Here is a 26,271-nt window from a genome sequence, read left to right as displayed (position 1 = left end):
GATATGTTTGAGTGTGCCCTTTGATGTATTGGGGCCTCATCCATGGCTGGATTCTTCTCTTAGCCTAATGTTTCTGAGATGTGGTAGCTTCCTTTGACCCTTTATTGTAATAAGTAAGTTTGAAAAATAAATGAATGCAAACCCAGAATTTCCATTATAGGTCTACAGACAAAATAAATATGTTGTTAGCATCAGACATAATACAGGAATCCAACAACAACAAGCAGGATGCCGCTGTGTTTTAGGAAAAAAATTACTCTCCCACACACTGTCATTATAGGCCAGTTTATTGTTTAAAGAATGCCTAAAGTTAGTTATTAGCTTGACAAATAGAAGTGCTGTCATCAAAGAGCTTTTTAGGTATAGGGGTGAAAAACCTATTTTAGAAAAGGTTTGGGCTGGTTTTGAATAAACACATATTTCATAGTTAACATTCAGAGACTTGCAAAGGGTGTTCAAGCTTTTCAGCAGCGCTTTTTATTTAAAAATATTTGTTGTTCTATAAGCTTATAAAAGGAAAGAACACTAGGTAAAATTAAAATTAATGGAATGTTTAAGTTACAACAGAATGGTTAAGGAAAACTTAAGATGTGAACTCCTTAGAAATATGTTGACAGGAACTGAACTCAGAAGGTAATGCTAGAAATCCCTCAATTCTTACAAAGTTGAAGCTGTTCACTACAGAGGGATGGACAAGAGTTCTACTACAACTGTAGTAGAAACACAAATACAGGAAGTAATTAGTTGCAATTATTCAAGTAAAGGTGGTACAACCAGTTACTGAATCTAAAGAGACAAATACTATTCAAGGTCAAGTTAAACTCTATCTCATCAATTTTATAACCTGTTTATCCAGTTTAGGACTACAGAGAGTGAGTGGGTTTGTGGGGAGTTTATTTTTGTATGCTAGTAGTATTACAATTGCCTGGAAACTTTATCAAACTAATCCACTATCATCTTGTTTGTGCTGCATTTTTGAATTACAATATTTTACATCCTGAATGTAGAAATGATAATTGCATCATCGTTATGCTGTACTGGAGGAACCTAACTTCATGTCAAACTACCAAAGCTGAATTTCTTCTGACAAAAATGAGCAACCGCAAAATTTGATTTTGCTGATATACTATATACTATATATTTGCTGTAAATTCAAATAATATTTTTAATATGGAATATGCAAAAATGGACTGTTGTGGTGTTTGGCTGTCTTAGTATAACCTGGCTCAAATCCCTTTTTCCTTTGTTTTTTCTCAGCTAAATGGTAAAATGGATACTTTTTGATGACTATCTGAAAATCTTTGCAATAGTTTCACTTAGAACCTTTGTTTGAAGTTGTTCTGAAGAACATTGGTTTCTTTGTGCTTTTAATATAAGCATAGTCTCTTATTGGCCAATCTATCTTATACTGCTTATATTGCAAGGTGAGGTTCAAATTTACACTTTCCTAGGCGTACAGGAAGTCAACAAAAGCCTGCTGTTTACACTGGCTAACATAGAAAGCCATCGAGCAAAACAGAATTTACCGTTCAGCAGGGTTATGTATGTCTTTTAGACACCTCTGTGTTTGCTATTGACAATCAACTTAGGTTTCAACAAGTAACACGTAATTGCTTATATTTTAAATGGTCACTCCTCACTTGCTTGTTTTAAATGTTTAACATTTACTGCTTTATGGTCATGTGCTGACATCATCTTTTTTTTTTCTGCCCTTGTATTACAGATAATCCAGTATCAAACGGTGCGATATGACATTTTGCCTCTGTCTCCTATTTCTAGAAACAGACTCAGTAAGTACCTTCATTGTGTCTTCTCTCAACAATGCTATAGTTTCCTTAATAGATGCACACACTTAAACACCAAACCTCATATCTAACTTTTCTATGACGTGTTACAACTAAAAAGACTTAAACAAAAGAGCAATAAAGTATGTAAGGCAAGTAAGCATTGACATAATATGTATAAAAATTTGATTTGAACATGAGTTGTGGCCAAAGAATGAATGTTTCTGTATTATTGAAAGATAAGTATAACAAATGTGACATTAATGTATTTTTATTTATGTCCATATGGAAAACCAGAGAAATTTGGAAATTAATAAAGTATGGGGTATAAAATGTATTTCTTCACCATCATTTTCACTTTTCTTAGTGAAGGTAATGTCCTCCAAGTTTCTACTATGGAGTTCCCAGATGAACATGGGCCAGTCAAGATAAAATTCCTCTTCTCTCTTGTGTAAGCAATGGGCATGCTAACTAGTAGTAGTAATATCAGTATTAAGTAGATTCCACAACCATCTTAGCGGATTATTTTATATTCACTGTTCAGGGAAACAGACCTCTGTAACATGTTTGCAACTATAATGCAAAGTATCTGAATACAGCTCTTACTTTGTAAATACAGAAACCACATTGCATGCAGCAGCAGTAGTCCCAGGAACTACATGTCCAAGCTGCTTCTTCCAAAAACTACCCCAGTGTATAAAACAATAAGCTTTTTCCCAACTCCACAAAGTACATTTAGATAGGATAGCTAGATTCCCTTGATACCTCACATATTTGTGCAAGGAAAAATGAATTGGTTTATTGCATGACAATACAAAATCCACATTTCTCCCCCTGGATCTAAGGTTCTGCAGCTTACTGAAATCTCTGTTCAAGTATGCTGGTGTAGTCTTTCCAGGGGAGGGTGATCCCATGGTAGCTCAAACATGCCCTTTGGCACATCTGTCATTTCAGAGGTAGATTCTGCACTCAAAAGGGCACTGACTGCATAATCCTTCTGGTACACTTCAAATTTATAGGATTAGAAGAGAGAATGATTAGTGTGATGTTTTAGTGTGGTTTTTTTTGTTTGTTTGTTTGTTTTTGTACGTTTAGAGCCTTCTAACTCCAAAATTGGTTTGAATAACAGTACAATTTTTTGTTTGAAAGCAGGTACACATATGCTGTCTAAGCAAAATTTCACTTTTAAAATGCTAATCTTAGTCAGCATTATAATAGACAAATATATTTAGCTGTGACTTTTAAATTATGTTATGCCAGAATATGTTGGGCTCCAGCAAAGTGTATTTGTTTGCTCATATACTATGGATCAGTCAACTTTTAATGTGTGTTTATCATGTCTTCTCGCATTATCCTGAGGACCATACCTCCTAAAAAGGTAGTGAAATAGTTGGAAAAGTCTAGGAACGATTGAAAGACCATTTGAATATCAAATTTGAAGTGAATAAAACATAAGTAAATAGCTTTAATAAATAGCATTTTATGAAGCATATTTTTATCTTCGGATTTGTTGTGATGACTACTGTTATTAAACAAATTGTTCCAATTTTCATGTTGAAACAATTAATTATCCATTTAAATTAATAGTTGTTAGGTTTTCATGTTATGAAAATTTACTGTGTGGAGTGGTTTTCAGGAACAGATTAGCTTTGTAAACTGGGGTAAGCCTTAATGTGGTTTTTGCGTTTGTTTTTAGTTTAGTCCGTTACTGATGTCAAAGTGTATCTTCCTATCTTAAAGTCCAGTTTTGAGCAAGAGAGTGAGATAAACAGTATGAGATAATTGCACCTCTGGGCTTCCTCCTCTCTTCTTTAATTCTCTTTTGAATTAACTCATGGCAGTGTACATTTTATTACTTATCAAGGTATAGCTCAATTCTGCATCTCAGTTTAAGAGAGATAAGGTTCTACCCTGTCTAAACAAGATTTCACTTTTAAAATGCTAATCTTGTCAGCATCATAATAGACAAATATATTCTGACACAACATATTTTAAGTCACAGCTAAAATATGTTTTACTGTTAATTACTGTTAATTTTTAGCTGTTTTGATGAGCTTCTCCACAAGATATAATTGACTTAAATGTGTCCAGAACTGTCTTATTAGTTTAAATTGATGTCACTCACCAGTATAATTCACTGGTATACAGTGATTTTGGTTCCAACAATGTCTGAACGGTTTTATATTAAGTTTATGGTGCTGATTAAGAATATGACTTTGGTTTTGCTAGATTGGCTCTAGTTTCTGAGATATTTAATAATTTAACGCAACACGTTTGAAAAGTATTCAGAATTGCAAGAATATTTTTATTTTAGTTACAACTAGTAAGTAAACAGTCTAACATCATACAAAAAAGAAATTAAAAATATCTAACAGTGACCGGAAAAAAGTTATGTATGATTTGATTAATTAATTAAATATTAATTAGTTATTAATTGTTATTAATGTCAATGCTTCAAAAAACGCTGTTTATGCTATTTCCTTTTATGTGTGTCATCAGGACAATCACATTGGAGACTCCAACAGTAGTCTGCCATCATGTGTATGTCCCATCTGCCTTGATATCTCTTCTCCATCACCTTCATATCCTGGTGGAACCTCTCGTCTTGTTCCTAACTGAAGTCTCCAAGGTTATGTGGAAATCTGTTTAAATGGCTATGGAGAGAGTGCATCTTTATGCTCATATTAACTCCCAAACTTCTGAAGTTAGCAAGCATGTCTTGCACCAATTCTTCATAATTGTCTGCTCTGTGATTACCCAAGTAGTTCTTCACAACAGAGACAAAACTCTTCCAGGCCGAAGCCTCAGTGTCATTCATGCATTTGGTAAAATTTACGAATCTGAGGACTAATCAAAGATTCCAGCTTTTAGTTTTTCCATGCTCAGTCCAGGGAATGATCTACAAATGTACTTGAAGCAATTACCCGTTTTGTCCAAAGCACTAACAAATTGCTTCATCAATCCTAGCTTAATATGAAGCGGTGGGAGAATGATTTTGTTCTTGTCCACCAGCGGCTTATTGATGATATTCGCAGCGCCAACAATCATTTCTTCCCTTGTAGGCCATGACACTTTTGTCCAATGATCTTGCTTTGCCCTGCTATCCCAGAGGCACATGAAGCATGGGTATTTTGTGTATCCAGCTTGCTGTCCAAGCAAGAAGTTCACCATCTTCAGATCAACACAAATCGACCACTGATGTTCCTGATAACGGATTTTCTGTAATACGATTTTTACATTTTCATATTCTTCTTTAAGTTTTGTTGAGCAATGGGAAGAGACGCATAACGGTTACCATTGTGCAAGAGAACACATTTCAAGCTTCTAATAGAGCTGTCTATAAAAAGCCACCAGTCTTCTGGTCGATATTCTGTTAGTCCCATTTGAAGTACAATTCCTGGGATATCATTGCAGTATACAAGTTCTTCCTCTTGGTTGAAATATGGGAGAAGCCTCTCTTCTCTGTCCGATAGGCTGTAATTTTAACTTCCGCCTTTATAAGATTTCGTTCATTAAGTCTGGACGCTAAAAATTCAGATGCTTGCTTGGACAGATGTAAGTCTCGAATCAGGTCATTGAGTTCTTTTTGGCTTAATGGTTGAGGCATCGAAGAGCATCCCTCAAATTCACTTCCACTGCTACTACCTGCCATACACTCCAATCCCTGCCTCTCTTCAGAGTCTGACAGTGGCTGGTTTGGTTGTCTGGTAAACACTGGTATGGGAACGTCATTACCATGTGGAATAGGTCATTTTGCTGATTCCAAATCAGGCTAATCCCACCACGCTTTCTTGTAACGATTAAAGCCTTTAATCTTTACAGCACAAAAATAACAATCGTCATGGTGGTTTTTCGGTTCTCTCTATACCATTGGCACACCACAGTTTAAACTTTTTCTTTCGTCCACTGTCGTAGGTGCTCCACACATGTTTTGCAAACCATATGTGGAGCCCAAGACTTATCCTGGTCTCCAAGCTGTACTCCAAAATAAGCCAGGTATACTCGATGCCCAAAGTCTGATATTTCTTCTTTGTTTTTCAACCGTGTACTCTCCACAGATGTAGCAGAATACATCAGGATTGTTGATGCAGTCTCTTCTTGATGAAGTCATAATTTTTACATGTATTTATATACTTATTAAGACAGAACTCTTTGGGTATAAACCAAGACTGGGTTGACAAACATACTGTAGCAGACTTCCTTCCTCTGCAAATTCACAGTTGAATTCTGGCTTCAAAAAGTCGCTTTTATAGCATTGTAGGCCTACAAATTGAAATACAAAATAATTATATGGGATATTTCATTACCTAAGACACTGTTAAAGAGTCAAAAGACAGACCAAAATCTATTGCATTTGTTATCACACACAAGGCACATTGGGGGAATGCATTATTTTCATGGATGTCCATTATCTCAAAAACTAGAATCAATTCAGCAAAAGTAATGGGATTTTTTTTAATTCAGAACCCCCAAAATACCCTAAATCCATTCAAAAAACATTGGCACCTGAAAAAAAAAATTGTTTTTGTAGACCTCTATAATTATAGACTTTACATTTTCATTTAGTTAAAAAAATGTTATTCAAAGCTATTATTAGTTTGAAAGTGAAAAAGTGTTGGAAATCTGTTATGCAGCTTACAAATTAATTTTAACATTCAGACCTTAGAAAACTGTCAAGATGCAAGGTTGATTAACTGTGAGGTAAAAGAAAATGCTGGCTTCTATTTGTGTTTTGACACAATACTGATCAGTGCCAGTTGGCAATATTCAGAAGTAAAGGTTTGTTTACACAACATGCCCAGAATGTCAAAGCTGTTCACAAAATTGCTCTCCATGGTGACTGAAGAATACAAACCATCAAGCTTAGAAGTTAATACTGTGTCATATTTCTATATGTGTAGTTTAACTTAGAGACTAATCCTTTTCCTGTTTTGTTCTGTGGTACACTCTGAACCTAAATAAAGGTAAATGGCTTTTAAATGTAACTAATTGTTCCACTAAATGTAATCCACATTTTTGTGAATGTGGTTTCATTGTCATTGTATGTAAATCCAGATTAAATGACTCTGTTTTTCAACTGCAAGAACAAGCATTGTATTGTATAAAATTTATGAAAAATGTTTCACTCAAGAATGCAAGTTTCCTTGGCAATTTAATGTATACTATGATTTTAAAAAAATAACTGTTACTTGAAAAATACTGAACTCGAAGTCTTTAAATCGTTATGGAAAGTCATGTCATATGTGTAGTATTAAAATTAGAATTGTCTGTACTTGTGCAAAAAATCAAAATGTATTTGAATAGCTTTTACGTTCACATAAATATTTTCAACAATGCAGTAACTAATAACATTAAAAGAGTAGTGAGATCTCTGTTTGCACACCCAGACCAGTGGTCCTGTTAATACTGCTATTTAAACATACGTCACAGACAGTCTGCACAGCTTCTATCAGAGACAGATAATTTGTAGTAAGGTCCAAGTTTTTTGTTTATGCTTTAGAAGATATCTCAATATCTTTTGGTTTCTCTCCTTAGATGCAGTAAAACGAAAAATTCTGGTTCTGGATTTAGATGAGACGTTAATTCACTCTCATCATGATGGGGTTCTGAGGCCCACAGTGCGGCCAGGCACACCACCTGACTTTATATTAAAGGTAACAGTAATGCTTTTCTATAGTTATGTATACTGTATCACTGAAAATGTGGAATAAGATAGAGAAGGTGCACAAAACAGGAGCAGCACAAGACAAAAATTCCACCCAGGCAACAAAAGACCATCTCTGAATGTTACTGCGGGTGGAAGAGGTCATAAGCCGGACATCATCAAAGTCTGGGACTCTTAAAATGAGAGGCACCATGACATGGCTGGCAGCAAAGGAGTCCTAGTATGAAAGAGCCGAACCTTTGCTAGCTATTTTGATTGCAGGCTTTCTACAACCTACCATAGGTTTCTTTCCTTTTAATCAGAATAATGGATAAAAGATTAAACATTTCTAGGACCATTTAGAGGGTATGGTGGCCAATATCAACTGTCTCCTTGGAGGTTACTCCAGAATATAGAATTTAAAGGCCTGTCTTTCGTCATGTCCATTGACTGTAGCTTGAAAATGTATGTGAATTTGGGTGGTTTTATAACTAGTAGAGAAACAAAATATAAGGAAGGGAGTTCCTGAATGCGAATGTTTTTTGTTGTTGGTTACATTTGCTTTGTAACAATACTTGGTCTATTTACTTTGACCATTACTAACTTCATAATTATAGTTTAATAAAATGAATTTTTGTGATCAGTGGTTCTTAGTGCTGTAGGCTCAGCATCGGGTTCAGGTGTGCACATGATGGCTCTGCTCTGGTTCTGATTGTAGTGCTTGACTGAACACACACTCAAGTGCAACTGTGAGTGGATCAGTTGGGTGCCACATTCCCTTCTTGGAGTGGGCAGAGGGTCACAACTGTGCCCAATCAAGCCAGTATTCAGAGCCTGCATTGCAGAAAAAGGAATGGAGAAGATCGATGAAAGAAAAGTACATGAGATAGAATGAGAGTTGAAAGTTTAAAGGGAGGAATGGAAAGGAGGACAGAAAGAATGGTAGAGGCAGCTGGTTCATGAAAGGCAGGTAGCTGGGAAAAGAGCCCCAAAGAAGAGCATATCACAGGTGATCAAAGGGGCTGAATAGAGTCACTCTGGCTGAGCAGCTTTAGGTGGCTGGAGTGACCTGTTACTCATGTGGACTCCTGCTTAAGGCCGAAGAGTGGCAGTGGGAGTTGCAGAAGGGAGGCTTGGTTTGGCACCCAGCCAGGGCCACAGACTGCAGCAGGAATCCAAGCCTGGATATAGAAGGTCATTGGTGAGACTCCCCTCTCAAGCTGCTGTTCCTCTTATCCAGGGTGATGTGGGCTTTTAGAAGTGGTGGTAGTAGGGCGTGTGAGGGTTTATTTTTTTTTTTTCCTTTTAAAAGGAAGTTTCCTGCTGCATGGATTTTTAAAACCTGTGATTTTTATTAACATTTATTGCTTTGTTTAACCTCCACGTATTATACAGATTTTATTGATTATTTATTTATTGAATTTGTTAATCGCTGCACTATTTGCATTGTTATGGATTGTTTTAATAAAAACACTTAACATTTTTGCACCTTCCCCTTGTTGTAAGTGTGTGATCTCATTTGCTTCACTCATCTCGTTCTATGACTATCGACGGTTCCAGGTTTAAAAGGCTCCCAGTAGCTACAACGGAGTTTGGAGCAGACCCAGACCATCACAGTTTTATGTGATATCTTGAATTGTTTTTGGTTAGCATGACTTTAATGAAGTGGTCATCTGCATTTTCAAAGTTTGTCTTTCACTGTTTAAAATTATTTTTTAGTATTTCTCCATATAAAATGTGTATTTCAATAAAATATTTATTTTTGGAAACAAAATACAAACACTATTAGGAAATGCACTGGGTTATAGCTTACTCAAAACATAACAAGCTTTCATTTTGCTCCAGTTGTTTATTAGGATAGGCTGCAAAATGTCCATATTCTATATCTACCACTTTTATATTATGTTTCTACAATGAACATCATTCCAAGGTGCTTCGGAAGTACAGGTTCCTGGTCTAGTTGTTATTGTGCAGTACACAAATTTGATGTGATTTGCTGTGATTGTTTCTATGTATGAAAAAATATTTAAAATGGTGATTTTGAACATTCAAGTTAATCATGCTTGATTTAAGTTTACTTTTATTTTTACCATCTTTGTGAAGTGGTTAGTACATTGTATTATGACCACAAAAAAGCCCAAAGACCTTTGTAAATAATATTTGTTACTGATGTCCTTGAGACTCTCCTGAACAACAGCTAGTGCTGTATTGTTCATAATAGAAAAAAATCTGGTACAGTAGTCTTTCTTTTCAAAAGTTGTTAAAGATGTAGTGTTTTGTGTTCAGCACAAGAGAATCATTTTCTGTTGTGAGGCAATATTTCATGGGATGCATCAGAAGAGAAATGTTTTGTTCAGCATGGACTCTGTTATATCTGGGAAAAATATTTCACACTATCTTCCGCAGTTACAACCTCAAGTGTGGTAGTGATGATAGTGTTACGGTTTAGGGATGCATTGCTACATGAGGCGTGCTTTTAATATGGGGCTTTACAATGACCAGTTTAATTTGTACCTGCACCCTTATGGTTTCATGTCCATAACCTTAAGCTACTGTGATTTGTTCTCAAAGAACTAGACCAGATATATTGAATATGTTTATTGTTATATACTTAAGGTTAGAACAGAAATTTTTAGCCCTGTTACCTTTATATTCCTTTATAGGGGTTTGTACTCTTTAGTTCTGTAATAGTCTTGACCTACTGAGAATTTATGACATATAACATTTAATAATCACTTTCTCTAATTTGACAAGTACTAATGTACTTGCAACATTCAGCATCTGCATTAATTTTTGTTTAAACCAATAGTTATGTTGATGAATAAAGTTTTAATATTTTTATGCCCTTCAGCATTAGTTCTGTGTTTGGTCATGAAACACTATAACTGATTGTTCAAGTGGAAAAATTTGCATTATAATATGAATTATGGCACTATGGATATAGTAACTTGGTTGTTTGTGTGCATTATTCATTCTTTATATGCATTACTATATTGTGTAGAAAGAGATTCTGCTGTCTTCAGTTCATTTGTTCCTGGAAGTGCTGCAACTTTGATGAATTGACTTTATTTGATGGTGTTAATATTACTACAGTAATAGTATACTTCTAGTGTATACTTTGGCTGATGTTTTTTCCCAAAATTAGTTACTTGATCAGAATAAGTACAATATAATTTTTGTGGGATTGTTAAATCCATGAAGTGTGGTATCCTCCTGCACAGAATAAAAGACATAATGAAAGAAAAGTACCAGAATAAGGGGGGGTGCTTCAGTGAGCGCTGCCAATTTCTTCTCTAGTTCTGAGCTTGTGATATTTGAAATCCAATAAGCGGGACTGAAATGCAGATTGTGAAGTTATTTTTCACAGGGTGACAAATTTCTCTGTGATGTTTCCTTATTATGTTTGTTTTGAATATATTTCAATCTAAATATTACATGCAACTTTTTTACTCAAGATATCAAGACTTACAAATTCATAATCAAATTTCGAGTTTGCCCCATAAGTTAAACAAGGTTTATGTGAGTGTTGCCTAAAAGCACTTCATTCAGTTTCTCAGTTGAGTTTGGGGTGATGATGTGGGCTCTTGAGTTAATAGATTTTTGTTGTCTATGACTTCAATTATTTTTTCTCAACATTTTTTAAATAACTGCAAAAATCTTGATTTTCCTTTAACAATGGTAACTTCAACAAAATGCTTCCTGTAGCTGCTGATCAAACCTGTGTAGGAGGTATTTTGACACCTCTCTTTATATATCTGTTTATCTCATTTCCTTTCCTTTACAACACACATTCTCCAGTAGTACTATTTTTCCCCTATTGGTGTACTACCTATCTGATTGTGGACTGATACAGGCCCTGGTCTTTAGAAAAGCTTTTGTGACAATTTTTAATTTTGAGCTTCAACACAGAGTTCCAAGTACCCCCCTTCCTAGGGATTCAGTATACTGTACTTTGTTCATCCGTGATCATTTAAACTATGTGTGAAAGTTTGTTTTATTTGTTTAATCATAGTGTCTCTGTATATTTGTACTGTTGTAAGAAATACTGTATTTTGTTACTACTGACTCGATCATTTTTTCCTTTCTGTTGTAGGTTGTAATAGATAAACATCCTGTCAGGTTTTTTGTACATAAAAGGCCTCACGTTGACTTCTTTCTGGAAGTGGTAAGTACCTGTTGGTCTTATGGCTCATTATTTTTTTTTTCTCTTTAACAAAAATCTTAAGTTTGGCTTAGTGCTATTGGGAGACAGCGCACAGTGTTGCTTCATATGAAATAAATATAGATTTATTTACTTTCTCTTCTACAGGTGAGCCAATGGTATGAACTGGTAGTTTTTACCGCCAGCATGGAGATCTATGGTTCAGCTGTAGCTGACAAACTTGACAACAACAGAGGAATTCTGAAGAGAAGATATTATAGACAGGTAGTGGATTTTGTATCATTATATACAATGTTTTGTACATGTTGAATTTTATTTCTTCTTATGGGTTTTAGAAATCTGTTGTTTAAAAACAGTACTTAATTGCTTTCTTTATATATTTTAAATGACTGATTTCAGTGTAAAGTTTTGTGATGCACTTGGGAATCCCATCATTAGAAAAAATGTTAAAAAGCAAGATTGTGCCTAACTAGCTTTTCTGATGTTGAACATATTAATGGGACTCTGAATCAGGAGTTCACTTTTAGGATTATACTGAATGCCTCTGTTGTAAATCCAGACTGAGCAGAATTCACTAAAAGAACTTTGTAAATAAATCTATAATTTTTATTCCCATTTGGATACAACTTAAATTGGGCCTGAGGGCTTTCATATGTTAACCCATGTCCTGGCACTTGGTAAGTTAATGATAATACAGGCTGAGCTTAGTTGTCAGTAGATGATTATATAAGTATAAAAATGAGAATAAAATAGTCTGTAGCTTAGTGTAATTATTTTCAGTTTTGAGGATTTTTCTTGTTTTAATGACATGATAGGCAGATACTTGAAACCGTGTTGTTGATTTCCTATTCAATTTACAGCTCTTACATTATTTGTTGTCATTATCTTTAAGTAATAATCAAAAGTGTCTATTACTCAGGTAACTGAAGTGATACATGGCTTACTCTCTTTAAAGATGTAACACTCAGTAATCAAAAATAAAGATCTAGGATGTCAATTTTCTCTTCACATAGGAATATTAGATGAGTTTCAAATATTTATGCAGTGCTAGTGCTGTTTTTTACTATAGAATCTTTTATTATAGAGATTTAGATAAGACTGTAATATACAGTATGTACTGTGCAAGTATTCAAATGTTAAAAAGGAAAAAAAGACAAGGAGGCTGCAAATTCTTTTTAGCAGTGCTATAAAATGCTTCTTCTTTCTCAGGACTGAAAGCTTCCTTAATGTTTTCTTTACAGCACTGTACGTTGGAAATGGGTAGCTATATTAAAGACTTATCGGTAGTACATCATGATCTTTCAAGCATTGTCATTTTAGACAACTCTCCAGGAGCATATCGCAGCCATCCAGGTAAGGAACAAGTTTAGTTTTTATTAAACATCTTTGTTTTTTGTTGCAAGTAAGTATTAAAAAAAAAAAAAGAGAGAGAATTATAAAACTGCTGCATTAATGTGAATTGAAAATTATTTTTATAAGTGAGTTAATTCTGTCTCCACAGCAATACGGTATACCTCCAAACAATAGTACACAGAATAAACAGTGTAGAAACCTTTATTAATTTTTATAAACTATGGTTTCAGTTACAGTAAGGAGCCAAAAATGCTTCATCTTACTATGTTAATAGCCAATGGAGGCATAAGCATTTGATATCTACAATCCATTTTATTTTTTATTTTTATTTTATTGATTTTATTGTAATCATTCCATACAAATACATCAATTTTTACAAAAAATACGATTAAAATTTTTTTGCATTCCATTTTAGACAGAGTAAATATCCTTAAGAGACTTGTTTGATCAGGCAAATACTTAACTTAGTTTTTAATACCACTTATTGACTGTTTTATTAATGTGCAGTAAATAAGAGTATATAAATAGTTGCCTCTTACATTAAAATGCAGATAGGATAGAACATTTTAACAAGGAAGACCAATAATAAGATATAGATTTGAAATTATGGAGGTTATTTGCAAATTGTGAAAGTAATATATGACAAGTCACAAATAGTAATGTTCTGTGCTATATTTTAGGAAAAAAGGTAATTCTTAATGAGGGGAACCAAAGGAGTGAAAAATATTCATGTTCAAATATTTGTGTTATCTAAACCCTAACCAACAGAGAATTTTAGACACTTTGATTTGAAACACCAAGAAATACCACCTGCATATAGTCAAACAGTCAAACTCTAACCTCTCAAACATGATTTGTGTAGTCTTCATTCATGACTAAGGATTAATGAGACCTTTCCTTTTTATGCATTAAATAACTTGTAAAATTGGCCAGTCTTCATTGAAAGTTAAATAAGAAACTTTTCTTATTTGGTCATCTAAATAGAAATTTAGTAATTAGATTTTCTCCTGGATTTTTTTAGGTTGGTTGTTTTTAATTTTGCCCATATTTTGTTGTGAAGCAGTGAGCCTTTGTAGTTTCAATATGACCATTTAAATAGACCATGTCAGATTTCCTAGTTATTTAGAGCTTAATACTGCTTTCTCACTGGATGATACTTATTTAAAGCTAAATAGAAATAATGCAAAAAATTCAAGATTAACCATCACTTTCTCTTATTTGCAGTATTGACAGACTATGATAACCATGTGTTGTATTCTTTTTCAGATAATGCAATACCAATAAAATCTTGGTTTAGTGATCCCAGTGACACAGCACTTCTTAACCTGTTACCTATGCTGGATGCACTGAGGTATTTTTCTTTCTTTTTCTTTCTGACTTACATTTTTTGCTGTTTTTGACAAAGAACAATTGTCAGACTTCTTGTCATTTGGTCATAGGAGCACACAAACACCAAGCAAATTAATTCAAAATAATATAGGTCAATATTGAACTAAATATTTATGATTTAGATTAATAGCATGATGCACAGTACAACTTGTGGTAATATATTATTTGGAAACTATTTCATAAAGTCATATAGTTCTCGCGGTATTTCCCTATTACAAGCTCCAACCAAAAAGTGAATTGGAGTATTAGTCATCATAATTTGCTTCCACACTAGTTGCCTAGTTTGAAACATTGTCTCTGATTACAGTGTCTTTAGGCTTTTGCTGCATCCAATGTCATTAGAAGCTGGCTCCTGTCTTTATCAGAACTTGTGGTTTACTTCTAGTTTCAGCTTCTTAAGACTTCTTCTTCCTCACAGAAGTACAAATAATGAAAGCAAACTTTCACAAGCTATCATAGACGTAAACATGTAGGGTCCTTAAAAACCATGTTTTTACAATCATTTGAATAAGCAACTTGAAGAGCAGCTCAAGACAAAGCTTTTTACACACTTTTATATGGATACATACTGAAGATTAACCCCTCCTCAAAAGTAGAAAACATTGGTATCCTGTATGTGGTAATTTCCCAAACTGATTAGTAGACAGGAGACAAATATTACAAAAAATAACAGTGGGCTACATTGGATCAGGTCATTGGTTGTATTCTTCAGTGAGCTATTTATATACTGTTACTTTTTAAAATGTATTATAATCACGTTTTTGGCTATTGTAAGTAAACTTGCAAAATTCGCCAGTCATGCTAAAATTTGAGTGTCAGCAGATGCTGAATGAGTCTTTTGCAAAAACAAACTAGACATGGACAGTTTTCATTACTGGAGAGTCCATTTGAAAATGTTTTTTTTTTTTGTGTAAAATGCTACATACAGGTTAAACAAATTATAAATGTATGGTTGGTGATATCTGTACTGTTAGGGGAATGCTATGGGAGGTTTGTGAAGGAATTATATACACACGCTGTAATTCATGTAGATATCAACAGAATAGTAACTAGATTCCATGTCTACACCTCATCTAAACGTGCTAAACTGTTTATTTACTCTTGGTCTTTTGACCATGCGACTTAAACCCCTGTGCATGAGTTGGTAAGACACTTTGATGTGTATGTTTTTAAGTGTTGTACTGCATGAAGAGGAAAACATTTTGTGATCCTTTAAAATATTTCAAATTTCTATTTTAAAATTTATGAAGTGAAGGCTTAATTCACAGGTGTCAAACTCCAGGCCTGGAGGGCTGCAGGTTTTCATTCTAACCTTTTTCATAACAAGTGACTAATTTTCACTGCTAATTAACTTCTTTTCTTTAGCCCTGTTTTAATGATTCAGTCCTCTGAATTGATTCTTTACTTCATTAAATGACAGCCAAACAGAAATTAGACGTGAAACGAGCCAACAGATGACCAATTAAACTGGGGATTCAAACTCCAACCAATTTCACTCCAACCAGTTTCTTAATGAGATGCTGATTCTTGTTGTTAATTGAACCCGTCATTTAATTCCATAGCTTGTTGCTGCTCTCGCGTTGCCACAGCAGACATTTCCAAAACTGTTGATTGTCTGTTTTACTGAAACCTTCACCCTTCTTTATTTTCAGCTATTGTGTGATGGGCACAGGGGAGCTGGTCATGTGGCTGCTTGTTTTGTGTCTCATTATTGTTTGGCTGCTAATTAAGGACAAAGAAACAACTAAGGGGTCTGAGTCATGTCAATTAAAACAAAGGCAAAAGAAGTTAATTAGCAGCAAAAACTGATCACTAATTAAGGAGATGGTTAGAATGAAAACCTGCACCCACTGCGGCCCTCCAGGACCGGAGTTCGACACCCCTGGTTAATTTGATCATCTTACATGACAGCTGTTAATGGGGTGTGTCCTAAGTAATTGTGAGTAAATGGTGGTCATGACAAGAGAGATCATCTAATGGGAGTACACTGAGGAATGGCAAAAGCTGGTGGATTTGCCCTTGTCAGATGAGGCTACAGATAAAACATTTGAGTGTTGGATTCAGATTTGTTCTACTGGGGTATGACTTGTTTTCTTGGTACACTATGATTTTTTTCATTTAAATTACATACATGAGGGCATTGTTTAAAATTAAGGGCATGTACCTTCATGATGGAAACCAGGAAGAATTTCCTCAAATAGTGCATTACAGACTGCAGAGTCATGTAGCTGACTATTTTAACTGTAGATTTAATTTGATTGTCTAAATTTGGATAATATTGTTCAATGTAACAGTATATAATGTACATTTTTTGCCCTTCATTTTTAAATGAATTGTCAAACATTTATCTTATAATACATCATATTAAGTACGTAAGTATTTATTGAATGTAGTTGGATAGCCTGGAATAACAGACCACATTTAACATATCAGCAACTGACTGCCACTAACAAGAGATATACATAGCAACTGTATATATAGTCATGTGAAAAAGAAAGTACATCATCTTTTAATTCTAAAGTTTTACATAAGGACATAATAAAAAATCATCTGGTCCTTAGCATGTCTTAAAATTAGGTAAATGTAACCCAACAACATCTGACATATTACACTGTCATTATTTAACAAAAACTAAGCCAAAAGGCAGAAACAGTGTGTGAAAGCTTAAGTGCACCCTTGCTGCTTTCATAGAAATTAAGATGGTAAGTAATATCCAGGGGCTGCTAATCCAAAACACTTGATTGATTATATAACCTGTATAAAAGCAGAGGTTTTGACAGTTTGCTGGTCTGTAGCATTCAGGTGTGTGTTAATACAATGTCAAGGAGGTAAGACATCAGCAATGATCTCAGAAACAATTGTTGCTGTCCATCAATTTGGGAAGAGTTACATTCTACAGTGAGAAAGATTATTCACAAGTGGAAAACATTCTAGACAGTTGCCAATCTTTCCAGGAGTGGACGTTCCAGCAAATTCACACCATGCAATGCTCATAGAAATTGGAAAAAAACAAAGAGCTACATCACAGACTCTATAGGCCTCAGCAGATTAAATGTTAAAGTTTATGATAGTACAATTAGAGCATGACTGAACAAGTATGGCTTGTTTGAAAGTGTTGCTAGGAGAAAGTCTCTAAAATGAACATGGCAGCAAAGCTTAGGATTGCAAAGTTGCATCTGAACAAACCACAAGACTTCTGTAACAATTTCCTTTGGACAGATTAGATCCAAATACAGATGTTGGGCCATAATGCTCAGTGCCATTTTTGGTGAACACCAAATAGTATATCAGCACAAATACCACATACCAACTATCAATCATGGGTAGTGAAGGGTTGATGGTTTGGGCTAGTTTTGTAGCCACATGACCTGGGCACCTTGCAGTCATTGAGTCAACCATGAACTTCTCTGTATACCAAAGTATTCTGGAGTCAAATGTAAGGCCATCTCTCTGACAGCTAAAGCTTAGCCAAAACTGGGTCATGCAACAGGACAATAATCCCAAGTACATCAGCAAGTCTACAATAGAATGTCTGAAAAAGAAAAGAATCGAGGTGTTTCAATGGCCTAGTCAAAGTCCAGACCTCAACCCAATTGAAATGCAGTGACAGGACCTTAAGAGAGCTTTGCATAAACGATTATCCGCAAACCTCAATGACCTGAAACAACGATGTAAGAAACTGATAGTCATACAAAAAATTATTACTTCAAGTTATTGCTGCTAAAGGTGGTTTTACAAACTATTGGATGATGGGATGTACTTAGTTTTTCACACATGGCTTTTCCATTTTGCCTTTATATTTTGTAAAATAAATAATAACATGGTGGAATCTATTGTGTCTTTTACCTCTGAGGTTAGAGTTGAATAATTTTAGAACCTGGAAAGGACCAGATTTTTTTTTTTTTATTTCCTGATACATAAAACCACAGAACTGTAAGAGGGTGTACTTTCTTTTTCACATGACTGTATATGAGTGTACCGGTGAGTTACCTGGGACTAACTGCAACTTGAAACTTGGTGTTTCAGTGTAGAATTTAACATGGATGAGGGAGAGAAGCAATAAAAGAAGTGGTTAAAGTGTGTTCTTAATGTTTTCATTGAGTGAGTGGTCATTCAGTCCAAAACATCCGTAGCAGTGAGCACTATTTTCTTGATGCAGACTGATATTAGATGCCTTTTTGTTGCATTTGCATTATACTTTGTGAATTGTTTTGACACACTGAATATAGGCAATGCATTGCATTTCTGATTTTTTTCTGAGTAATTCTAGCTGGTGTTTACATTTGTCCTTATGCTAATGCTCACGAAGTCTAGTGGCAACTCACTGATGTTATCACTGAGATTGAAAAAGAAAACCCAGACTCACTAATCATTATTTTGGGCAATTTTAATCATGTCAGTTTTAGCCATGTCGTTAAATATCAACAGCAAATAAATGCCAGAGATGGAAATATTCTAGATCACTGCTATGCTGATATCGAGGATGCTTATCATGCCTTCTCCTGTGCCAGAACCATCCCCGCCCCCCATTTGGTATTTATAACCATTCTATGATTCACCTTATTCTTGCTTACAAACAAAAGCTGAAAATGGTAAAGTTAGTAAAGAACATTTACTGTAGAAAGTGGACCAGCAAGGCAACAGAGGAGCTTCAGGACTGCTTTGCCTGTGCAGACCGGAGTGCCTTCAAGACTGCCATCTCTAACTTACACAAATACACTGATGCTGTAACTTCATATACTGTATTAGTTTTTGTGAGAATGTTTGCATTTCAACAAAAACTTTTGTGAAGTTTAGCAATGATAAACCTTAGTTCACCCCAGAGCTCACACGACTACGCCAGGTCAAAGAGTGTTCTTTCGGATCTAGCGGTCGTGAGGAATACAGGAAAGCCAAGTATATCTTAGACAAAGGGATCAGAGGTACGAAAAGAAAGCACTCAGATAAGCTGCAGGAAGAATTGTCTGCAGATGACTGCACATTAGTCGGAAGAGGCCTTAAACAGGTCAGTAACTACAAGAAATTAACATCAAGCAGTTCTGCTTATCTTCTTTCTGGCTAATCAGTTTTATGGTCGTTTTGAAAGACAATGGGACATAAGTCTACCTGATGGTCTCACTGTTACCACTCTATACTCCTCAGTTTCCCCTCTCCTGTCATCACTGCAAAAGACGTCTGCAGCTAGTTCAAAAAGCAAGATTTTAAAAATGCCCTTAAAAATTTACCACTTCACACTCGAGCACTGTCCATAATGGACAGATTGTCTACACCATTTGCAGACATTTTCAACCAATCTCTGGATCTGTGTATGCACTGTTCACGCCTGACTCCAACATCATTCCAGTAGCAAAAAAATCAAAGGTCACAAGCTTACCTGACTATTATAGACCTGTAGCTTTAACCACAGTGGTAATGAAGACCTTTGTACACCTTATGAATTACCACAAGAAAGCTGCAAAACACTTCCAGAACCCTTTTCAGTTTGCATACAGTGCCAACCGGTCTATGAATGATGCAGTGAATTTAGGTCTGAGTTTTATTTACCAACACCTTGATAAGCTACAGACATATGTGAGGATCTTGTTTCTGGACTATCATTCTGCTTTCAATCATCCCAGAGCTCCTAGATAAGAAACTCACTCAGTTCAGCCTTCCAAGTTCAATCTGCAAATGGAACTCGGACTTTCTTACAGATAGGAAACAGTAAATGCATTTGGGCACACACATCTCTGACCCATTAACCCTTAGTACTGGTGCACCACAGTGATGTGTCCTTTCCTCATTATACTTGTCACTTCAAGCAAATAAGTCTACCTCTGGTGATTTGTCTGTTAAACTTCTTAAGCACTAATAGGCCTCATTTCATACAGTGATGAGTCCATATACAAACAAGAAATGGAAAATCTGACATTGAGGTACAGCCATAATAATGACAGAATCATTTAAGTTTCTGGGCACTATGCTGTCACAAAACCATAAGTGGGACAATAACATCACATTCATTATTAAAAAAAACCATCAGAAAATGATCGTTTTGTGTCAGCTGAGGAAATTCAATTTCCCTCAAACAATATGGGTTCATTTCTACACAGCCATCATCAAGTACATTCTGACCTCATCTATAATTGTCTGGTTTGGTGCTGCCTCTGTTCAGGCTAAGTTCAATCTGCAACGCATCATCAGTGCCTATGAAAGGATCGTAGGCTATGACTGACCATCCATTGAAGTCCTATATGAGTCCAGGGTAAGGAAGAGGGCTGCAAAGATCATTGCTCATCCGACTCACCCAGGTCATCACCTGTTGCAAGGACTTCCCTTCAGAAAACGTCATCATGCAGTGAAAGCTTAAATAACACATCACCTAAATGTCCCCCCTGAGCTTCTGCTCAGTATCTATGTATACCTGCACACTAGACTGTCTAGACATTTTAATCCTACTATCTCTTTTTTTGTATTGCCCTTGCATCATATTTCCATTTTATATTTTATCTTCCTACAGTGCATCCGGAAAGTATTCACAGTGCATCACTTTTTCCACATTTTGTTATGTTACAACCTTACTCCAAAATGGATTAAATTCATTTTTTTCCTCAGAATTCTACACACAACACCCCATAATGACAACGTGAAAAAAGTTTACTTGAGATTTTTGCAGATTTATTAAAAATAAAAAAATTGAGAAAGCACATGTACATAAGTATTCACAGCCTTTGCCATGAAGCTCAAAATTGAGCTCAGGTGCATCCTGTTTCCCCTGATCATCCTTGAGATGTTTCTGCAGCTTAATTGAGGTCCACCTGTGGTAAATTCAGTTGATTGGACATGATTTGGAAAGGCACACACCTGTCTATATAAGGCCGCAGAGTTGACAGTTCATGTCAGAGCACAAACCAAGCATGAAGTCAAAGGAATTGTCTGTAGACCTCCGATATAGGATTGTCTCGAGGCACAAATCTGGGGAAGGTTACAGAAAAATTTCTGCTGCATTGAAGGTCTCAATGAGCACAGTGGCCTTCATCATTTGTAAGTGGAAGAAGTTCGAAACCACCAGGACTCTTCCTAGAGCTGGCCGGCCATCTAAACTGAGCGATCGGGGGAGAAAGGCCTTAGTCAAGGAGGTGACCAAGGACCCGATGGTAACTCTGTCAGAGCTCCAGAGGTCCTCTGTGGAGAGGGTTGTCCTTCTGGAAGGTTCTTCTATCTCTGCAGCAATCCACCAATCAGGCCTGTATGGTAGAGTGACCAGACGGAAGCCACTCCTTAGTAAAAGGCACATGGCAGCCCGCCTGGAGTTTGCCAAAAGGCACCTGAAGGACTCTCAGACCATCTATCCATCCTCTTCCGCTTATCTGAGGTCGGGTCGCAGGGGCAGCAGCTTGAGCAGAGATGCCCAGACTTCCCTCTCCCCGTCCACTTCTTCTAGCTCTTCCGGGAGAATCCCAAGGTGTTCCCAGGCCAGCTGAGAGACATAGTCCCTCCAGTGTGTCCTGGGTCTTCCCCGGGGCCTCCTCCCGGTTAGACGTGCCCGGAACACTTCACCAGGGAGGCGTCCAGGAGGCATCCTGATCAGATGCCCGAGCCACCTCATCTGACTCCTCTCAATGCGGAGGAGCAGCGGCTCTACTCTGAGCCCCTCCCGGATGACTGAGCTTCTCACCCTATCTTTAAGGGAAAGCCCAGACACCCTGCGGAGGAAACTCATTTCAGCCGCTTGTATTCGCGATCTTGTTCTTTCGGTCACTACCCATAGCTCATGACCATAGGTGAGGGTAAGAACATAGATCGACTGGTAAATTGAGAGCTTCGCCTTGTGGCTCAACTCCTTTTTCACCACGACAGACCGATGCAGAGCCCGCATTACTGCGGATGCCGCACCGATCCACCTGTTGATCTCACGCTCCATTCTTCCCTCACTCGTGAACAAGACCCCGAGATACTTGAACTCCTCCACTTGGGGCAGGATCTCGCTACCAACCCTGATAGGGCACTCCACCCTTTTCCGGCTGAGGACCATGGTCTTGGATTTGGAGGTGCTGATTCCCATCCCAGCCGCTTCACACAACTCTCAGACCATGAGAAAGAAAATTCTCTGGTCTGATGAGACAAAGATTGAACTCTTTGGTGTGAATGCCAGGCGTCACGTTTGGAGGAAACCAGGCACCGCTCATCACCAGGCCAATACCATCACTACAGTGAAGCATGGTGGTGGCAGCATCATGCTGTGGGGATGTTTTTCAGCGGCAGGAACTGGGAGACTAGTCAGAATAAAGGGAAAGATGACTGCAGCAATGTACAGAGACATCCTGGATGAAAACCTGCTCCAGAGCGCTCTTGACCTCAGACTGGGGCGACAGTTCATCTTTCAGCAGGACAACGACCCTAAGCACACAGCCAAGATATCAAAGGAGTGGCTTCGGGACAACTCTGTGAATGTCCTTGAGTGGCCCAGCTAGAGCCCAGACTTGAATCCGATTGAACATCTTTTGAGAGATCTTAAAATGGCTGTGCACCGACACTTCCCATCCAACCTGATGGAGCTTGAGTGGTGCTGCAAAGAGGAATGGGCGAAACTGGCCAAGGATAGGTGTGCTAAGCTTGTGGCGTCATATTCAAAAAGACTTGAGGCTGTAATTGCTGCCAAAGGTGCATCAACAAAGTATTGAGCAAAGGCTGTGAATACTTATGCACATGTGATTTCTCAGTTTTTTTATTTTTAATAAATTTGCAAAAACCTCAAGTAAACTGTATTTCACGTTGTCATTATGGGGTGTTGTGTGTAGAATTCTGAGGAAAAAAATGAATTTAATCCATTTTGGAATAAGGCTGTAACATAACAAAATGTGGAAAAATTGATGCGCTGTGAATACTTTCCGCATGCACTGTATATTTCTCTTTTGTATTCTGTGTTGTCCTTGTATGTTGCACCAATACTATCAAGACAAGTTCCTAGTACACATTAGTTTACCTGTCCAATGAGTTCTGATAATTAAATGTGTTTTTCACATTTCTGTGTATGCATAGCTATTTAGCCATACCTTTAACCTCTGGAAGGGTTTTGAGTGATTTACAAAAATCTTAAACAGATTTGATAGAATACTGATAATTGAAGGATACTTTGTTATAAAGGAACTGCACAGAATTGAATTATCTTCTGATAAGACTGTCTCCTAATTGTACTTAAATATGTTGCATTCATTTTTTCCCCCTCTTCCTCTTACCAGATTTACAGCAGATGTCCGATCAGTCCTCAGTCGGAATTTACATCAGCACCGGCTCTGGTAGTCACATGAGCAATCCAGGCAAAGAGACCACCACTTTCTCTCCAGTCCACCCTTTTGCTACTCCTGTGAAAAAATCCTGGTGGCTTTTGATTCCATTTTCATCTCTCTGGTTGGTTTGTTTGTTTCAATGCCTGTCACAGAGCTTGTGACCTGTCTGGAGAAGACTTTGAGCCTCCTGCCTTATACACCTATCCTGTTATGGAGCTGTGTTTTCTGGGACAAAATCTTCCCCACCCTTTCAAAAAGACTGCACCAAGAAGATTTGGTACTGTGCAAATGCTTTCTTATTCCCACCATGGCTTTTTCTCCCCAACATCCTATATATCATATACATTATATTGGACAAAGTACCCCATAGGGGCACCCCTTTCAATGCTTCCCTTTCCCTTATTACAGCTCAGATTTTTATTGAAAAAGACACACATTAACAAGGTTGCCACTTCTGTAGATGTGAACTTGAAGGACAACCGCTTAAAGCCTCTAAACTACTTTGCACAAAAAAGACAGTAGGCTTTGGGGACATTTTATGGTGTTATGAGTTCAGGATAAGACTTAATGCACAATTAAAACACGAGGCCAGCAAGCCCTGCAGCAGACTGTGCAGATGTCTGGATTGGTTACGTTGCTAACAAAAAGGAATATTTTAAATGGTAGCTGGTACAAGAGGAAAAGAAGGAAAATACACAGGACCGTCAAAGGAACAGTGGAATTGTAATACTGCTTCTGTATGGAATTTGTATCTTTTTCTGTTCCCCTCACAAACGGGCACGTCAGGAAACAATTAAAATGGCGTGGAAAAATTATATTAAAATAGACACATTTTCTAAAGATTGAATATTCCATCCTTAAAATTGCATTCAGGTTTCTGTTTGCCCACAGGTAGTAAATGCATGCAGTTCTTTACACCAGGTGTGGGCAACTGCTTTTGTTTTTTTGTTTTTTTTTTCTTTTTATTTTGTTGGGTTTTTTTGCCTTTTCTCCCCTAACTTCATGATTATTAATCAAAGCAAGGTAAATCCAGTGAAGCTAAATAAAACAATGTTTGTATGTGCAAACAGCCTAGGTCTCCTCCCTGCAGCACATCAGAGCCCAGTTGCTTGTGAACAGTTTTGTGTCACAGGTAGTACTGCCATGGTTTCAATTTTCATAGCTGTCTTTGTTAGTTTGGGCATTATTCCTGTTTTAGCAGGATGGGATGTCAACGATTTGCATGATTTAAAGATTGTATTTTTTGTCTTTAGGTGCCCACTTTTTTTTTTTTTCTTTCAGACTATCTCTTGACCAACAGCCTAACCATTTTACATTTTATTTATGTTGGCAGCAGTTAAACCAAAGACTGACCATGAGCTTAGCAACTGTTTAATAGGTTCAAGCAATTTTACTAAAATTGATTTTACCTGGGTGGTATTGTTAATGAGACAATTAATTTAAATACAGTATGTTCACATATTGTGGAATATTTGTTACTGGAGCCACATTGTCTTTTGAGGATTTAGACCAGAGAGTGCAGGTAAATCCATTTACTGAAATTCAGCTTTACAGCACACAAGAAAGTATTAAGTTTAGCTGCTAAGAACATTTAGCAGGGGAGACATAGCCATAATTGTGTTGCCACTAATGTCTCGCCTTACCTGAGAGAGCATACCCATCAGTCTTGAAGTTTGCGCCGATTATAAAATTGTTTTTAAAAATTATTCAAATGAGCTCAAAAATTAGCAGTCTTGCACACAAATCCCTTGATACCGCAGGTTTGCAGATGGTGCTAAAATAGGCCTATGCCAGTTGTCTTCTATAGTGTGGCAGTGAGCAAAGTTGAAGGATGCTACTTTGTCACTTTACAATCCCTTATAAAAATTATGGCATCCAGTCTGCAGATTTCAAGCCCGTTCCCTTCCTGCCTCTCCACAGATCCCACCACCTTTAGAGGTAGCTTCTTTTCTTTTCTTTGTATTTTTTTTAAGCCAGAATGTTAGGTTAAGGAAATGTTGCTACAGTGAAGACTTGCACTGCAACATGCCCCAATTTCACAAAGAGGACTGTTTACCAATACCAGCTGGTTGTGCTTATATTATCAGGACAGGTTTGTCTTGAGTTTCATTAAATAATAAAAAAGAAAGAAAACTTGAGGTGTGTTTAATCATCCTTTAATGACAGCTGTTCAAAATACTTTTTTTTTTTTTTTTTTTTTAACAATAAATTCACTACTTTAACTTCTTGGTGTTGGCCAGATATGTGGTCTCTTAAGTCAAATGGAGTATAGTGAATATCAATGCCAATTGACATTGACATGTTCTCATTTTCAGATAATTTGGTGCTGTTTTTGTTGGGGAATGGTTTGAGCAAAAGAAAAATCCTTTATTTTGCACAAACTCTAGTATTTCTCCCTATCATTCTGAATGTTTTAATAGCACATTTAAACAAAGGGTAAGGTTTCGCTTCACCAATATTGTATATTGTATCTTATTACAATCACTGAGGAAGAAATTTGTTGTTGTGAGTAAACCTTAGTTCTACAGCTCTACCACTCCTTGCATTTTAAAGGCTGTCTCATGAACCAGTTATGTGTTTTCGGCTTATAGGTCTCTTTTTCTCTCTCATATAAATGCAAAGTTGAGTGACTGACTCACTCACTAGTCAACAAAAACACTATTTCTCATT

General features: G+C 36.6%; 1 protein-coding gene across 1 annotated transcript in view; it reads left to right on the top strand.

The window, feature by feature from the left end:
• The window catches only part of LOC114649028 (CTD nuclear envelope phosphatase 1A), an 85,209-nt gene extending 59,472 nt beyond the window's left edge, over positions 1–25,737 (top strand). The window contains exons 2-8 of the mRNA XM_028798438.2: positions 1,724–1,790; positions 7,320–7,438; positions 11,522–11,593; positions 11,738–11,854; positions 12,832–12,943; positions 14,210–14,294; positions 23,554–25,737. Of these exons, the coding sequence (XP_028654271.1) occupies positions 1,724–1,790; positions 7,320–7,438; positions 11,522–11,593; positions 11,738–11,854; positions 12,832–12,943; positions 14,210–14,294; positions 23,554–23,614 (633 nt within the window). The 3' untranslated portion in view covers positions 23,615–25,737. The remainder of the gene's footprint in view (positions 1–1,723; positions 1,791–7,319; positions 7,439–11,521; positions 11,594–11,737; positions 11,855–12,831; positions 12,944–14,209; positions 14,295–23,553) is intronic.
• The last annotated feature ends 534 nt before the right edge of the window (positions 25,738–26,271 follow it).

Source organism: Erpetoichthys calabaricus, chromosome 3 (assembly GCF_900747795.2).
Source record: "Erpetoichthys calabaricus chromosome 3, fErpCal1.3, whole genome shotgun sequence".
NCBI lineage: Eukaryota > Metazoa > Chordata > Cladistia > Polypteriformes > Polypteridae > Erpetoichthys > Erpetoichthys calabaricus.
Note: the sequence above shows the minus strand (reverse complement) of the source record. Positions and strands in the feature narration are given on the sequence as shown.